Consider the following 19,236-nt stretch of genomic DNA (forward strand, 5'->3'; position numbering starts at 1 on the left):
ATTGCTGGTAATATATGTCGGCCCTTGCAGCCTTTATTTCTGCCTCTTTTTGCTGGGCTTTAGCTAATGTGTAAAACACTTTGATAAAAGATCTTTGATAACCAATCGCGGGCTTTGCCTGTAGTACAAAGATGTCAGCAGTTTTGTATACATTAAGCTGACGAATGTTTGTAATTGCGATTCTGCCGAGTTTTTTCTCTTCGACCTCCAAAATTCTTCCACAGTCAACTTGTGAAAACTTTTGATAGTTAAACATAAGTGCCGGTTCTCGGAAATTTCATCCGGGCCAAGCTGGCCGTACACTGGAAGATAATTGAGGGAACTCCTCATCTGCATTTGATAATATCAACAGAGACTTGATGTCATTCGAAGGCCCTTCAAAATTTCCTTTGCTTTCAACTAGGGTTGTCCCGATACCACTTTTTTAGGACCGAGTACAAGTACCGATACTTTTTTTCATGTACTCGCCGATACCGAATACCGATACTTTTTTTTAAATGCAGCCACGTGTCCCCAAATGCAGCCTTGTCCCTTAATTCAGCCATGTCCCTTAATTCAGCCATGTCCCTTAATTCAGCCATGTCCCTTAATTCAGCCATGTCCCTTAATTCAGCCATGTCCCTAAATTCAGCCATGTCCCTTAATTCAGCCATATCCCTTAATTCAGCCATGTCCCTAAATTCAGCCATGTCCCTAAATTCAGCCATGTCCCTAAATTCAGCCATGTCCCTTAATTCAGCCATGTCCTTTAATTCAGCCATGTCCCTAATGCAGCCTTGTGTCCCCTAAGACAAAGCCAAGTCAATCCCCCCCCTCCCCCCGCCGCTGCCGACATCTAGTTACTATGCGCTAGGGGAACACAACAGCTGTCATTTGCATTTGAATAGCTGTGTGTTTCTCCGCCGCGCCGTCATGTATAGCCCCTCCCCCTTGCCCAGAAACTTTGATAGACAGGTCACCCGTCGTATCAAAGTGCCCGGGCAAGGGGGAGGGGCTATACATGACGGCGCGGCTGGGGAAACACCCAGCTATTCAAATGCAAATGACAGCTGTTGTGTTCCCCCAGCGCATAGTAACTAGATGTCGGCAGCGGCGGGGGGAGGGGAGAGGGATTGACTTGGCTTTGTCTAAGGTGGCAGCGGCAGCGGACAGCAGTTCTCCTCTCCCCCATACGAGGACTGCTCTGCTCCGCTCTCCGCCCCCTCTCCACCCCCTCTCCACCCGCACTCCACCCCCTCTCCACCCGCACTCGAAAAAAAAAAGTATTCTATTCAGGCATCGGGAGTATTTGCGGGAGTACAAGTACTCGCGCAAATACTCGGTATCGGTCCCGATACCGATACTAGCATCGGTATCGGGACAACCCTACTTTCAACATTTTGTCTTGGTATGAAGAGAATTTCCCAAATGAAAACCGGATTCACTGGTAGAAATTAGGGTAACCACGTGTCCCAGATTGCCCGGGACAGTCCCGCATGTTGCAGGTCTATCCCGGGGACCTTCATTCCAGGACAATACAGTGTCCCGGAATGCAAAATGCACTGACACATTTTTGGGACAATTGTCATTTTCACAGGAAAAAGTGCTATAAAAATGCATTGTTTACTGTGAAAATGACAATTGCAGTTTGGGAGTTAACCACTAGGGGGCGCCGAAGGGGTTAAGTGTGACCTCATATGTGTTTCCTACTGTAGGGGGGCGGGGCTGGACGTGTGACGTCATTGATCGTGCTTCCCTATATCAGGGAACACACGATCAATGAGAGCGCCACAGTGAAGAACGGGGAAGCTGTGTTTACACACAGCTCTCCTCGTTCTTCAGCTCGGGACCGATCGCGGGACTCCAGCGGCGATCGGGTCCGCGGGTGCCGCGGTCACGGAGCTTCGGACCGCAACCCACGGCTGGGCACCTAAAGAGGACGTACAGGTACGTGCTTGTGCCCAGCCGTGCCATTCTGCCGACGTATATGTGCAGGAGGAGGCGGTCCTTAAGTGGTTAAGAGCAACATCAAAAATGTCCCGTGTGCACGAGCCCTAAATGAGAGGAAGCTCTGCTGACTTCCGTCTTCCAATCTTATGAAAGCAAAAATGCAGGGTCTTTTTTATTTTCCTTGCACGTGATTGGGTATTCTTTGTAAAGTGAAGCTTTACCTCATTTACTAAGAGTGCAACTGCAGGTGTGTGCAAAGTGCACAGTCTAATTACCTCTAGTAAATCTGCCCCATAATGTGCCACTTGTAGTCTCCATTGGAAGCTCTTGTAACAAGGGTGCGATTAGGATCCAAGGAGCGAGCGATGTCCCCCTATAATAGAAGGAACCTGAACGAGGATCACCAGGTATTATTTTAATGGGCGCCGCAGATTCAGAAATGCTGACAATTACTTGTGAAATCACAGTAACCCTCTTAACGCTTCTATGAGATTTTAGTGATTGGATTTACATCTGCTTTAAGTGATCTCCATAATAAACCCCGGGATCACGTTAAACCATTTATAGAATGCTGCGTCTTTCTTGCCATGATTGTAGAAAGTACATGAAGCCCTTTGTCTGCCGCCTCTGCTCGGTGTCAAGGGACGGAGAGCCGGGAAAGGTGTATTAATATGCCAGTCACAGCTCCCTCATATTAATCACTCGCTCCTAAATCTAGTGGCAGACACTATTATCTCTTAGATAATCAAAGCAGAATGTTGTGCCTGGTTTGAGAAGCATTAAATTAATGCCGCTGGTGAATTTTTATAGGAAAACTTACATTTGACATGCACTTAATTAAAGGGAAAGTGATGTAAATTGCAAGAAATTGGAAATGTCAAGGGTTTTGCGGTCCGTTGTGGAGGTAACAGGGCAGAAAAGGGTGACTTGGGAAATGGTGCCAATGTTTCCGTCAAATAACGCCGCATACTGTAATAAGGATAATTATGTGGAGTGCCCCAGATGCTTAATAAAGCCTAACGCCAGCTTTGCTATCATTTAAAATAATATACAAAATTGCTGGGCATATACAATACAGTGCAAATTATAAATGACTAAGAAAACCGGTGAATTCAATTACAGTGAAACCTCGGATTGCGAGTAATGCGGTTAACGAGCGTTTCACAATGCAAGCACTCGGTTGCGAGTGTTGTCTCGCAAAATGAGCAGGATTCAAGCCACAGCAGTGTGTAAGGCCTCGTACACGCGGACGGACTGTCCGATGAAAACGGTCCGCCGGACCGTTTTCATCGGACATGTCCGCTGCCGGATTTTGGTCTGATGGTTGTACACACCATCAAACCAAAATCCCTGCAGACAGGATACGCGGTGACGTGGCCACGCCGTCGCCGCGGCGACGTGCGCGGCCCTGGAAGGTTAATGCTTCCACGCATGCGTCGAATCACTTCGACGCATGCGAGGGCTTTCGGCCGAGCGGACATGTCCGGTGAGTCTGTACAGACGACCGAACATGTCCGACGGACAGGCTTCCAGAGGACATGTTTCTTAGCATGAAACATTTGTCCGCTGGAAACCTGTCCGATCCGTCGGAAAATTGTCCGGTCGGACGTACAGACGACCGAACATGTCCGCTGAAACTGGTCTGCGGACCAGTTTCAGCAGACATGTTCGGTCGTGTGTACGGGGCCTTATACTGCATTTGGCCTGAGGTGTGGGGGCGCCGGAGCCGAGCGGAGCCGCTTCGGAAATACTCCATTCCCGAGCCTTTCCAAGGTTTTTCGAGTTCAGCCGTGCTGTTCCCGAGCCTTTCCGAGTATTACAGATGCTCCTCGGCGCCCCCCAACCTCTGGCCACATGTGGTATTGCATGCCATAGAAGTCAATGCGGAACAAATTATTTTAGTTTCCAATGACTTCTATGGGGAAACTCGCTTTGATATGCGAGTGCTTTGAATTACGAGAATTCTCCTGGAACAGATTATGCTCGTAATCCAAGGTTCCACTGTATATCAATAAATAAAATCCAGTGAAAGTGAAAACAGTCCAATAAAGTGCCAAATGTAAACGGTGTAGAATCTTCAGCAAGTGTCCATGTATTCATACACCAATGGATTCATGAAGAATCGTCCTTGCCAAACCAACCTGTTAACCTTCTATGAGGAGGTGAGTTGCCATCTAGATAAAGGAAGGCCCATAGACGTGGTATATCTGGATTTTGCAAAGGCATTTGATACAGTTCCCCATAAACGTTTACTGTAAAAACTAAGGTAAGCATGGACCATAGGGTGAGTACATGGATTGAAAACTGGCTACAGGGGCGAGTTCAGAGGGTGGTGCTGAATGGAGAATACTCAGAATGGTCAGGGGTGGGTAGTGGGGTGGGTAGTGGGGTCCCCCAGGGTTCTGTGCTGGGACCAATCCAATTTAATTTGTTCATAAATTACCTGGAGAATGGGGGTAAACCGTGCAATCTCTGTTTTTGCGGACAATACTAAGCTAAGCAGGGCAATAACTTCTCCACAGGATGTGGAAACCTTGCAAGAAGATCTGAACAAATGAATGGGGTGGGCAACTACATGGCAAATTAGATTTATAGCTGGATTCAGGTATGCGGGCGCATCCTTGCGGCTGTGTAGCGTATCGTATTTACACTACGCCGCCGTAAGTTAGCAAGGCAAGTACTGTATTCACAAAGTACTTGCCTGCTAAGTTACGGCAGCGTAGCATAAATGGGGCCGGCGTAAGCGCGCCTAATTCAAATGAGGATGTGGGGAGCGTGTTTTATGTATATGAAGTGTGACCTGACGTGATTGAAGTTTTTTAAGAACGGCGCATGCGCCGTCCGTGTACATATCCCAGTGTGCATTGCGGTTAAGTACGCCACACGGACGTATTGGTTTCGACGTGGACGTAAATTACGTCCAGCCCTATTCACGGACAACTTACGCAAACGACGTAAAATTTTTGACGCGGAAACGACGGCCATACTTAACATTACTAGTCCAGCTATTTGATGGAATAACTATACGCCTGAAAATGCCTTACGTAAATGGCGTATCTGTACTGCGTCGGCCGGGCGTACGTTCGTGAATCGGCATATCAAGTGATTTACATATTCTACGCCGGACGCAATGGAAGTGCCACCTAGCGGCCAGCCTAAAATTTACACTTTAAGATACGACGGTGTAAGACACTTACGCCGCTCGTATCTTAGCCTAATTTAAGCGTATCTGGTTTCCAGAATACGCTTAAATTTGCGTCGGCGCAGATTCAGACTTAGGCCGGCGTATCTACTGATACGCCGGCCTAAGTCTTTCTGAATCTGCCTATTAATGTAGAAATAATGTAGAATGTAAAATAATGCATTTGGGTGGCAAAAATATGAATGCAATCTATACACTGGGGGGAGAACCTCTGGGGGAATCTAGGATGGGAAAGGACATGGGGGTCTTAGTAGATGATAGGCTCAGCAATAGCATGCAATGCCAAGCTGCTGCAAGCAAAGCAAACAGAATATTGGCATGCATTAAAAAGGGGTTCAACTCCAGAGATAAAGCGATAATTCTCCCACTCTACAAGACTCTGGTCCAGCCGCACCTGGAGTATGCCGTCCAGTTCTGGGCACCAGTCCTTAGGAAGGATGTACTGGAACTGAAGAGGGTCACATAAAAAGAAATGAAGGGTCCATAATTTTTATCATAGGTGTATTTTAGATGACAGAGACAGAATATCAACTAAAAATCCAGGAAAAAAACACAATAAAAATGTTATAAATTGAGTTGCAGTTCAGTGAGTAAAACAAGTATTTGATCCAAAACATGACTTGGTGGAGAAACCCTTGTTGGCAAGAACAGAGGCAAGATGTTTCTTGTAGTTGGTTACTAGGTTTGCACACATCTTACTTAAAGTTCATGATATTAATTAAAAAGTTATTTATAAAAACAATATATATATATATATTAACCCCTTCCTGCTGAGCGTACGCATATATGCGTCCTCAGCTTTAGGGGGTTATACCAGGATGATGCCGGCAGCGATTTTTAGAGCCAGCGGTTGGCTTCCCAGGAATAACAACCAATGCGTCTAAAAGCCACTCGGGTTGTTATCCCGGAGGAGCGGGAGGGGACATCCCTGCCGCCTTCCGCCGCTCTTACCGGGCCTCCTATCCCACCGGAAAACCCGATCGGCGATCCGCCTCTTCCGGCATCTAGACAGAGACTGTCACAGCGTCACTTCTGGTTTACTCAGCTGTCAATGGGCTGGATTTAAAAAAATATACAGTATTCAGAATCGCTGTTTTCAGTGATCTGAATACTTTGAAGTGCAAAGGAGAGATTGGAGGTCTTTTAGACCTCCTATCCCTCTGTAAAGAGTACCTGTCACCACCTATTAATAAAAGTGATCAAAATGTTTTTTTTTTTTTTTTTTTTTAAACACAAAAACTATAAAAAGACAAAAATTGGGCTAACTTTACTGTTTCGTTTTTTTCTAAATTCATGAGAGTGTCTTTTCCCCCAAAAAGTTGAGTTTAAAACACCACTGCACAAATACTGTGTGACATAAAATATTGAAACAATCGCCATTTTATTCTCTAGATTCTCTGCTAAAAAATATATATAATATTTGGGGGTTATAAGTATTTTTCTATCAAAAAATATGGATTTTAACTGTCAGAAATAGGCTTAAGCATGAAAGGGTTTTGGCCCTGAAATTTTCATTTTGGTGCACCACTAAATATAAGTCAAGACGAGAGGGTTCGGAGATCCCTGCTTGCAAGAGTTAGGCCCCTTTCACACAGGCTGTCCAATCAGGTCCGCCTGAAAAACTTTTTTCCAGGTGGACCTGATTGGACCTTGCACTCTCCCCTATGGAGCGGCGGATGTCAGCGGTGACATGTCCGCTGACATCCGACGCTATCCGATCCGTGAAATACAGATGGATGGTGTAACAGTCACCACCGTTTACGATATTCCCTTCCATCAACCCACGACAGCTTATCCGACAGTCCGACAAGCCAGCAGACACGATCCATAAGAAGACGAGACATACGCTCTGTGTTCTGAGTCAAATGAATGAACCCCTTTAATGGTTAGCTCTCTTATATACAGTACAGGCATGTTACAGTTAATCAACGGAACAAAGACACACTCCACCCACACATCACACAATGGGGTTTCAATCACATTCTTTTAGATAATGACATTCAAAGGAGTTAATTATCCCCCAGACGTCCGGACGATAATAAGTGATTCACCTGCATAATACACATTCCTATGTCAGACGTTCTGTCTCCGGCAATAAGCAATTCACACCTGATCATCAATAGGCTTTTCACACCATACAGTGTCATTAGCATCGCACAATGGAATGTCTTTCAGGAGCAGACCTAATTAGCACAATGGACACAAAACAGTATTAGCATCACACAATGGACAATAGAATGTAATCACCGCAAGCCCCATCACTACAGCCAGGTAAGGTAGCTGGAGGTGATGTAACATCAATTAACATCTCAACAGTCTATTTGACCTGGTGTGGGTCAGCATGAAATCACCTGTAATATGTCCAGATCTCCTGCAAAACATGAATTATCAGTAATGTCCCATCTCATGTCATTTATAATTATCATTTCTCAGTCACCCTATGCCCAAAAGGGGCACAGGATGACCCTAGACCCAAGAGTCATTAGTGACGCTGGCACAGGAGTACCCCCCATCCTTCAAAAGTCTCTGGGTGTCACGGGCCATTCTGTTACAGATGATGGTCCTATTTTACATCCATCTGGTGGATCCGATCAGAGATGATCGAATAAAAATGGACTGGCGGTCTGTTCTCACACGATCTCCCTATAGAGGAGATTGGGCTGTGTCCGCTCTGCACAGTGAGCGGAGACAGACCTGTCTTCCGCCTGCTCATCGGGGATTAGCGGAGCAATCCCCTGCTGAGCAAGCGGAATCCATTAGGCGGAGGCGTCCGTGTGAATGTGGCCCTAGGCAGGACATACATTATAAAAAAAATTAACAAAAAAAATGTGCGATTGCCCCATCCAAATACTCCAGGTGTTGCTGGAAACATTCCGAGCTGGCAGAATACATTGATCGGTGTTGCTGGCTACAGGAAAACCCAGCAGGTTGGTTGTACACAAGCTGATCGATGGATCAACTTGTGTACAACCAGCTAGCCCATATATGCATTGAAATTTGGCTGATCCCTGCTGAACCGGACAAATTTTGATCCATGTGTGGCCGGCTTTATATGAACTTTTTTAGACTTTTTGGGCCAGATTCTCAAAAGAGATCTGTTTTTGCCCCCGGGTATCTATGCGTCTGATTCCTAGAATCATTTACGCATAGATACGGCGTAGATCCGACAGGTGTAAGTCACTTACACCGTCGGATCTTAGATGTAATTCTACGCTGGCCGCTAGGTGGCGTTTACGTTGATTTCTCATTTGACTATGCAAATGAGCCTGATACGCCGATTCCTGAACGATTTTGCGCCGCCTCGTCGTCGTTTACGTAAGCGTAAGGTTACCCCTGCTATATGAGGGGTAACCTTACGTCAGTCCACCGTATGCCATGTTAAGTATGGCGTCGGGTCAGCGTCGTCTTTTTCCATCGTTTACGTCGTTTTACTAAGTCGTTCGCAAATAGGACTTTACGTCAATGACGCTCATGTCCGCTTCATTGACGTTTTCCGTCGTGAGCTGGAGCATGCGCCCTGGGCTATTTTTACGGCCGACGCATGCGCAGTTCGATCGGCGCGGGGCACGCTTAATTTAAATACAAGCCGCCCCCTTTGAATTACGCGGCCATACGCCGGGCCATTTACACTACGCCGCCGCGGATTCTATGTGAATCTGCCTCCTTGCCTTTAGTGGCAGTGTTTTCTTGGATTGCCTTAACATTTTGATTGCTGATTTATTTTGTAGACTGGGGTCACACCGAACTGTTTATAAGGGAGTTAAGGAAGTTAAACTACACCAGCTTGGGCCCTTCCAGTGTCCTTCCTGAAAACAAATGACCATTTATTGAGTTATTAGAGGAAGCAGCTCAGGGTGGACAATAGGCTGTCGGAGGAATGGATTAGCAAAACTCGAATTTCTGGAGTCTAGTAATTCTGCGCTAATTGCTTCATATTCAATTACACGAGAAGCAGAGACAGGCTCAAGACGGACAGGAACACTTATCGGGATGACGTGGGCTGCTGCTATAGCAGCGGAGAAACAGGTCAGGAAGCATAAGAAGAACAATACTCGGCCAATTTAGGAGTCATGTCAGACTGACTTCTAATTGCAGGAGGCTGAGAGTTTACATAGATGCAGTCCATACACGACTAATTAACATTGCAATGGGATACGTTTGTAATCAGGCCGCTCCAGCGCTGTTATACATTTCTGCGAAGAAGGATGAAGGTACAAACGCCAGCTTCCAAATATAATGAGCTACTTGGTACTTCGCTTCTTGCTGCCTCTTGTTGTCAGTTTATTTAGAAAACCACAGACTTACTTTTTTTGGTAACAGCAAAGAAAGTGGTATTAAAGCCAAAACCAAAAATGTCATATATTACAGCTTACCAAATCATTAGATGTGGTGGCTGCATTAGCTTTCTTTTTTAAACTGGTGATCTGGCCATTAACGCACCTACTGTATTAGAGTGCCTCCACTCTGAAATTCGACATTCCACAGCAAAGGGCATACACATACAGACAAATAGATTTATACCTAAACAGTCCACTCCAGTTATGCAGTTACCTGTAAAAAGCCTGGTCCGTTTGGTCTTCAGAATCCATCAAACTTAAAGGGGTTGTGTCATGGACCTTGGAATGCCGAAGTGTTCCTCCTTGAAAGCTGTTACACAGTGGGGGGTCTTCTTCCCTGTCTTAAAGCTCCAGATGACTCCATTGTTCTGTGTCTGGCTATTGTGTACATTGATTGCCCCCTGGGGCTTCTGTCTCAATACACATAACAGTCCCTCCATTCAAGCTATCGGACCAATCCCTGCTGAACTCATTTTCAAGTCCTCATTTGCATGGTTATGAGGACCTGAAGGAGAACTCCATGTACTTTACAATTGACCAATAGGAAAGCGATTGTTGGGGGCGGGATGTTCAAAATTCAGTTTAAAAGTGTGTTGTGTACTTCCAATAAAGGTCTTCCTGTTTGAACTTACATACAGCCTGCCTGGTGTTTGTTCTAATGGATCCCGAACGGCACATAGCTGTAGTTCGGATCCCGGAGCCTTGGATGACCGAACCATCAGACGTTGCGATCTGCAAGCTGACTCACTAGTAACAGAGGAGTGTCGGGAGAGCGGAAGCGAGCGAGCAAGGGTCTTGTTACATTGTAAAGGTAAATGTTTTTTCACCTTAATGCAGTGTTTCTCAATTCCAGTCCTCAGGCCCCCCAACAGGTCAGGTTTTCAGGATTTCCCTCAGATGAAAAGGCTGTGGTGATTACTAAGGCAGTGAAACTGATCAAATCACCTGTGCAAAATAATGTAAATCCTAAAAACCTGACCTGTTGGGGGGGCCTGAGGACTGGAATTGAGAAACACTGCCTTAATGCATCCTATGCATTAAGGTGAAAAAACATCCGACAGTACCGCGAGCCCCCGTTTTACTTACCTGACCCCTCGAAAGTCCCACGCTCGGCCCTGTCACCCTCTTCGGTTCCCAGCCTGGCCATTGATTGGCTACACTGGATGGATTGAAAGTATCGCAGCCATTGGCTGGCGCTGCTGTCAATCACATACAATGATGAAGCGCGCCGGGGGGGCAGGGCCAAGTGATACAGTCAGCGGCTATGGCCGCCGCTGTATCACGGGAGCGCGCCCACAAGAGCTTTCCACCATGCAAGCTTGTGGTATACATCATCAGCACTGCCTCCTATTGTAGTATATCCCCCTCTGTGTGTGATTTATAAAAAAAAATGCTGCAAATACCTCATTTCACTGCAGAGATTGCGATCACATGACTGGCCAGCTTTCTCCTTTCTTCCTCTGAGAGATGCAGTGGGGGGGGCTGAGATTCCCCTTCTGATGTCAGTCTGGAGGGGAGGAGAGAGCTGGCTGGTCATGTGATCACAATCTTGGCTCTTAAATTAGGTATTTACAGCATTTATATTTATAAATCATTCACAGGGGGGGACACTGCAATAGAAGGCAGTGCTGATGGTGTATACAGGTTAGTGCTATGAGAGCAGCAGGATGGGGGAGGGGTGGCTCACACACAGACAGAGAGGGGAGGGGAGGGGAAGGAGGAAACAGGAGCAGAGAGGAGAGCAGTTAGCAGGTTGCTAATTACAAAGGCACGTAAACTGACCACGGTGTCTGGTCTCAGCAGCAATGATACACAGTGGTCAGTTTACAGAGGGGTGGGGAAAAACTTGCCGGATCAGCCAGGTATTTTAGATGTTACAGGGGCCAAATGACACAGGACAAGCACTGTGCTGTATAACATGCTTTAAAGGAGCAGGATCCATTTTTATTTTTTTCTGGGTTAAACGCTTAAGCTACTGGGAAATGTCCCAAAAAGTTCATTCTAGATGGTATCTAACTCCAGAACAAATGTTTAAATGTGCTAGCTTAGATATTGACAAATTTTGCCATGGTTGTTCGCAGCTCCAACGCACATTCTTTGGGAGTGCCCACATATACGTAGTTTCTGAAACGCAGTATTCATTGTAATTTCTGAAGCTACAGGCTGTCTGACTACCCCCTTTGAAGCCCTAGCCTTGCTTAGCATAGACATAGAGAAGTTCCCACAAAACCACAGAGCTATAGTTATTAATATTCTATTTGCATCTAGATTGCTAATAATGCGGAAATGGAGGCACACCTTGGTCCCAAATATATCAGATGTTAAACTACAAATGAACCTGACAAAATCATATGATGAAAACGGACTGATGGACCATTTTCATCGGAAGAACCGATCGTGTGTCGGCCCCCTCAGTTTTTTTCCCATCGGTGAAAAAAAATAGAACCTGTTTTAAAATTTTCGTATGGTGAAAAAAACGATAGAAAAAAAAACAATCGTCTGCGGGGAAACCCATATGTCAAAAACGCATGCTCAGAATCAAGTTGACGCATGCTCGGAAACATTGAACTTCATTTTTCTCTGCACGCCGTTGTGTTTTACATCACCGCGTTGGACACGATCGGATTTTTAACCAATGGTGTGTAGGCAAGACTGATGAAAGTCAGCTTCATCGGATATCTGATGAAATAATCCATCGGTTCGTTTTGGCAGTTGCTGTATCTCTACGAGGTTGAGTTACTGAAGGCAAATGGACTGTGCACTTTACAGGGGCAGTTGCACTTATCTTCCTTAGTAAATGTAATTCACTTTGTAAAGAATACCCAATCAGATGCAATGAAAATGAATAAAAGGGTATTTTTGCTTTCACATGATTGGGTAATAAAGAGCTTCACCACATTTATTAAGCTTTGGGGAAAATTAGTTGCTAAGTGCACAGTCTATTTGTCTTTAGTAAATCAACTCCTTTGTGTAAAACTTCTTTAGAAATTCAACAAACTAATTTGCCCATGCAAGGACCCTTCCATCAATTCTGGTTCCACTGGGGATCATGGTGGGCTTGTAGTCAAGGCAATGAAAATATAAAGTCTTCCACACTAAACACCAATATACTAGAGCAGTGGTTCTCAACCTTTCTAGTGTCGTGACCCCTTGATAAAATTTCCCAAGTTGTGGGGACCCCTAACAGTAAAAAAAAAATTGTAGCGTGGTTTGTCAGCAACCAAGGTAAGACAAGTAGTTTGCGTCCCTAACCCATGGACATTTATCGCTCCCAAGTCCCTTCCACCGATACAGTGTTAAAACCGCTTTTGGTACATTTTAGGATGTACCACTCTTTCTCTTTGTTCTCCTTTCTTTCCCTTTTATCCCTCTCTATCCTAATTTCATGTTTTTTCCCCCTATCCCTCTCTAGCCGCCTTTCTTGTTCTTTCTCTTATTCTTTCTCTTCCTTTTTCTTTGTTCCTCTCCCTCTATTCCTCTACCTTCCATGTATTCTCTTATTTTGGTGGAGAAGCCTGGGAGAGCTGGGCGGGCTTCAGGAACAGCCAAGGATTCAGGGACCTTTGGCAAATTGTCATTCGAACCCCAAGGGGGTCCCGACCCCCTAGGTTGAGAACCACTGTACTAGTGGGACTCCCTTAGTCATACATCATGATATAATGTTTGTGGTCTAAGCCTTTTAGGCCCTGTACACACGATCAGTCGAAACTGATGAAAACGGACTGAAGTTCAGTTTCATCGGTCCAAATGTGGGCCCCATCGGTCAGTTGTCCTTCAGGCCAAAAACAGAGAACTTGCTTTAAAATTGGACCGGTCAAAACCGGTGGTTAGTACGCAAAAGCATCGGTACCAAACCCGAGCATGCTCAGAATCAAGTTGACGCATGCTTGGAAGCATTGAACTTCATTTTTCTCTGCACGTCGTTGTGTTTTATGTCACCGCGTTGGACTCGATCGGTTTTTGGACTGATGGTGTGTGGGCACATCAGACCATCAGTCAGCTTCATCGGTTAACCGATGAAATTGAACTTCAGTCCGTTTTCATCAGTTTGGACTGATCGTGTGCAGGCCCGGATTTACTCCCTTTACTACCCCAAGGCCGGGTCCTTCAATGCCGCCCCCCCATCATCACATGGGTGGGGGTGGCGACGCAAGGGGGGTAAGCCATTTTTCGCAGACAATGACTGGTGTTAGTGCTTCAATCATTCCGGCACCATGGTTGTTATGGTGTCAGGATGATTGAAATGCATTATTTCCATCATTACATTGTAATATAAAATGAAATAGTTCAACTCACCATAAAGCAGAATGAGTAGGAGCCCTGAGCGTGTCACTTGCCACCGTCGCTTGTCACTAGATGGGAATGTCACTGGGAATGGTAAGTAAGGGCGGAAGTTGTAACAGCAGTGCGGGCAATGAGAGAATCTCTCTCTGCCGCTGCACGGCCCGCACCGCTGAAAAATTACTTGTCTCCTCTGCCGCCCCTGCACACAGTGCCGCCCCGAGGCCTGGCCTTGTTGGCCTTGTGGGAAATCCGGCCCTGATCGTGTGTACAGGGCCTCAGTCTCTGTATCATGTATCGTATAGGAGTATCTGAAACCACACATAAAATGACCTTAGGTTGGTGCACCTTGCTATTTTATTGTGTTGTACTTAGGGCAGAACATCACCCTCAAGAAAACTAGTCTAAATTGGTCTAAAACAGCCTTTTTCAACCTTGAAGTAACTTTTTATTCTCAATGAGCCCCTGCTAATAATTATTCTCTCTACGGCTCATAGTACATTAGTGGTATGGTCACTGGAAAATATGCTCTTTGCATTTATGGTCACTGGGAAGAAGGCTAAAAGGGTCATTGCTGTCTGTGGTTACTTATCTAAGCGGCAGAAATTGCTAATTGCTCAAGGAACCACTAGCAACCTTTGGATGAACCCTGGTTGAGAAATGCTGGTCTGACATTTTTTACCAAGCCCAACAACTGAGAGAAGAGCATTAGAGGGCAGAAAAAGTCTCTGTCACTCTGCTGTGCCTTGAGACGTAAATCATAGCTTTCCTCACCCTTTGGTGCTTGGCTAGGAAATCATTTTTGCTTTCATTTTGATTTTCTTTTGCTCTCCTCCTGCATGCTTAGTAGTCAATGATATGAACACTTTAGAAAAAAATTAAGTGCGCTGTCCCTTTTTATCGGTGCCCTTTTTTTTGCGAAAGATTTTCTGTTGGCCCAGTGTCTGGGTTAAAGGGTCAAAGTTGCAGCAGTCCATAATTTATTGTATTACTTTGAGCGAAGAGCAAGATTTTTCTTTAAAGTGGTTGTAAACCCTTTACAACTACTTTAACCTACAGGTAAGCCTAGATTAAGGCCTACCTGTAAGTGCTTGAAATATCTCCTAAACCTACACGGTTTAGGAGATATTTTCAGCTTCCCCAAACGACGCCTTCTACTGTGCATGTGCCGTCTTGAAAGGGCATGCTGTGCTGTTTCAAGCTGGGGTCATGCCGTGACTGGCGGCTCCCGCGCGCATGCTGTATATTTACATTTCCCATTTTATTGCACAGCACTTTCAAGGTACATAGAGCTTTTCACAGTGGGCTGAATGAGCTTACAATCTAATGTCCCTACCTCAGTCATTCGATGACATAGATGTTGCAGAGCCAAGCTGGTCAGAAGTAACTCGGCTTTCCATTTTTTTTTTTGGGAGGCAACGCGAATACCTGGAGGAAACCCAAAGAAACATTGTGGAGACATGTAAACTCTACACTGGATTGAACCCAGAATCCCAGCACTGCATTTTATTTGTAAAGTACCCTACTGTTGGAGTGACATTGGATAACACCTTATTTTTGTATTTTGCAGGGCCTTATACTGACGAGGCTTGGAAGGTACAGCCTGGCTGAGAAGTTTCTACGAGATGCGGTACAGATTCAGAGCACATCACACGATGCCTGGAAAGGGCTGGGTGACGTTTTACAAGCACAGGGGAAGCATGAAGATGCTGTAGAATGTTTCATAAGTGCACTAGACTTGGAGTCCAGCAGCCCAATATCTCCATTCACCATGATACCTCGTGAACTGTGAGGAGCTCTTCAGGAACTGGAAGATTCTCTTTATTTAAAGCCCACTGTTTTGGGTGGATATCCTCAGGTGTAATCACCCACCAGCCTTTTTCTTATGAGGGATTTGGTGTTATCCGAGTCCCGGCACCAAAGTGTTCTTATATGATTGTGCGTGGACATGTAGTGCAATGTGTGATCACATTTACGAATTTTGATAAACAGAACTGCTATGGAATCGGAAATCAGGTGGACCTTTGAACCAATGTATATCAATCTTTTAAAGCCCAACTCCAAACCAACTATTTTGAGTATTTTTTGATATGTTGGGGGAAAAGCTTACATTTTTATTCAGGTTTTTATTTTTTGTATGACCCTATAGGGTAAACGTTTCCTATCTTTTCCACCTCCTTATGCAAGCACAAGAAATAGGGGCAACAGTTACCAAAAACATGTTCTAATTCTTCTGTACGTTATTAAAAATATGTTTGTATTAAACATGAGATTTTCCATCACCCCCTGTTCTGATAGAAAGAGAGGGGAAATATTCCCAGACAGCAATAGAAACCCTGCAGAGGATCTAACTCTTTCTTGCTTTATTAACCACTTCAGCCCTGGGCCATTTCGCTGGCCAAAGACCAGAGCATTTTTTGCGATTCGGCACTCTGTTGCTTTAACTGCCAATTGCGCAGTCGTGCGACGTGGCTCCCAAACAAAATTTACTTCCTTTTTTTCCCACAAATAGAGCTTTCTTTTGGTGGTATTTGATCACCTCTGCAGTTTTTATTTTTTGTGCTATAAACAAAAATAGCTACAATTTTGAAAAAAAACAATATTTTTTACTTTTTGGTATAATAAATATCCCCAAAAAAATACATTACAAAAACGATTTTTTTTGCTCAGTTTAGGCCGATACGTATTCTTCTACATATTTTTGGTAAAAAAAAATGCAATAAGCTTTATTGATTGGTTTGCGCAAAGGTTATAGCGTCTACAAAACAGGGGATAGTTTTATGGCATTTTTATTAATATTTTTTTTTTACTAGTAATGGTGGCGATCAGCGATTTTTATCGTGACTGCGACAATATGGCAGACATAGAAATAGAGAACTCCCACGCTGTCTGATGGACTGGGGGGGGGGGGGGGACTGCAGCAGCACCTGTGGATCTGATCCTAACAGAAAAAGTGATAATAATGTGAAGTATGGTAGCTGCGCTGTGGGGGAGGGAATGGGAAGGTGGAAGGGAATGCAAAGTAAAGGGATCGTGGATGAACTTAAACAGTGAAGTAAAAAAAATTAAAAATTGAAGGTATCTGATGATACTACAATGAACAATACAGATGAAAGTGAACAAACACCTATAATCCTGTAAAGATTTTACAGTGAAAATATAAAGTAAAATGGCTACTACATATACAAACACCAAAAATAGTATAAAATAAGTGGGAAAAAAATGTGCAAAACTATCAAAAATCACACATGTGATAAAGTCCTGTCCACAAATAAGGATCAAATCTAGCAGTCCAGTAATTCTTCCACAAAACAGTGTCTAGATAAAACACCTCCACCAAAATTGCAATGTGCACAAATGAAATCTTCAGTGATGACACCTCTGATGTGCTGGCAGCACACCTCACGGCTGCTTATCCAAACAGCTAACCGAGATCCTGATCGCAGCTGGATGTGTTGGCTGACAAAACACCTCCTGACTCCTAAGACAGCTCTCAGCGGCCAATGTGTGTCATGGAAAAGAGAAGATATATGCAATGCATATAGTATTGACACTGTGAGGGTACCTTGAACAGGTAAAGATTTGAGAAAATGCACTCACATGAATGAAAGGACAGCGGGCATAAATCTACAAGTGCCGAACTCGTACCCCCCTCAGAGTGTCAGCTATACAGGTGAGAGTGTGATCTGATCCTCATACGTTCAAATGGCAAGGCTCAATGTATCATGGGAGCATTAAGAAGAGCGAAAAAGAGACCATAGTGTTACTCCATATAATGGATAAATTTAATAAAAAACTCAAATTAGGGTAGTGAAGTAGAATAAAACATCCACGAGCGCCGAACTCGTATTAAAACTTCAGACTCTGTCTGCACCCGGTGCTCCAATCCCTACGTATCGTCACATCAGGTGACTTCATCAGGGAGGTACACGGAGCCGAGATCAGTGTCATTCTCACTAGTCAAAGCGGGGAGATGCTTGTTTACACAAGCATCTCCCCGCTCTATACCTTCGTGAGATGATCGCGGGGATCCCCGCCGCGATCAAGTCCGCGGGACCCGCGGTCCGACTCATGGGGAAGGAGGAAGGGTTGCGAGCGTGCTCGCGACCACACAGCAGCCATTTAAAGGGCTACGTACAGGTACGTGATTATGCCTGTCCGTGCCATTCTGCCAACGTATATCTACATGGGCCGGTCCTCAAGTGGTTAAACACATTGGTGCTTGATCTATGTATTGAGTTGTCTTCCATGGGAATATGATAAAATGGGCTGGTGAATACCCCAATGCCACTCTTGTGTAGTTGGACACACAATATGCACTCCCTTTAACTAGGGCTCTAATACAGTATATATTTATGATATAGATGAACTGTACCAACCACTCATAAAACTGGCAATAGCAGCCTTTGAGTCATATAAGAACTTATGGGCATTTCCAACAACTGCCATCTATCCATATCCAAAATACCAGGTAAAACAGGGGTGATCAACCTTTTGAAGAGCAAGGGCCACTTAAGTGAGCGCTCCCTAAACCGCAAATGAGTCATGAGCCCTCTGAAAGGCTGCTTTCATACTGATGCGCTCTATTCGGATGGCGCCACCCTTTGGGCTGCTTTTGCTGATTTTGTGTTAATAAAAGTTTGGTGAGAGACGATTCGCGCTTTTCAGTCTGTTACAGCGTGACGAATGTGCCATCTCCATTACGAACTCTAGTTTTACCAGAACAAGTGCTCCCGTCTCATCATAACTTGCTTCTGAGCATGCACGTTTTTTTCCCATCGTTAAAGCCCACACAAGACTGTTTTTAATGACCAATTTAACATTTTTTATTTTTCACGTCATGAAAAACGGTTGTGTGTACGCGGCATTAGACTTAAATTACATCTTGCGGGTGGGGTACTATTCCTTCCACTAATACCAACAATGGGGTACCATTCCTCCCACAGACTCCAATGATGGGACACTATTCCTCCCACTGACATCACTGATGGGGCATTATTCCTCCCACAAATACCAACAATAGGGTACCATTCCTCCCACAGACTCCAATGATGGGACACTATTCCTCCCACTGACATCAATGATGGGGTACTATTCCTCCCACTAATACCAACAATGGGGTACCATTCCTCCCACAGACTTCAATGATGGGACACTATTCCTCCCACTGACATCAATGATGGGTTACTATTCCTCCCACTAATACCAACAATGGGGTACCATTCCTCCCACAGACTCCAATGATGGGACACTATTCCTCCCACTGACATCAATTATGGGGTACTACTTCTCCCACTAATACCAACAATGGGGTACTATTCCTCCCACTGACACCAATGATGGTGCACAATTCCTCCCATTAATACCAATGATGGAGCACTATTCCTCCCACTGATGCCAATGATGGGACACTATTCCACCCATAAATTCCAATGATGGGGCACCTTTGCATCATTATTTGAGTGTACACTGCCTTATTAAATCAGT

The 19,236-nt window shown here is 44.8% G+C and overlaps 1 protein-coding gene across 3 annotated transcripts in view; it reads left to right on the forward strand.

Moving 5' to 3' along the window:
* TTC7A (tetratricopeptide repeat domain 7A) overlaps positions 1-16,019 on the forward strand; it is a 489,583-nt gene extending 473,564 nt beyond the window's left edge. For all 3 annotated transcript variants that reach the window (XM_040351571.1, XM_040351572.1, XM_040351573.1), the window contains one exon: positions 15,320-16,019. In XM_040351571.1, coding sequence (XP_040207505.1) covers positions 15,320-15,541 — 222 coding nt within the window. In that variant the 3' untranslated portion in view covers positions 15,542-16,019. The remainder of the gene's footprint in view (positions 1-15,319) is intronic.
* Positions 16,020-19,236: the final 3,217 nt, after the last annotated feature.

The sequence above is a fragment of the Rana temporaria genome, chromosome 4 (genome assembly GCF_905171775.1).
Source record: "Rana temporaria chromosome 4, aRanTem1.1, whole genome shotgun sequence".
Lineage (NCBI taxonomy): Eukaryota > Metazoa > Chordata > Amphibia > Anura > Ranidae > Rana > Rana temporaria.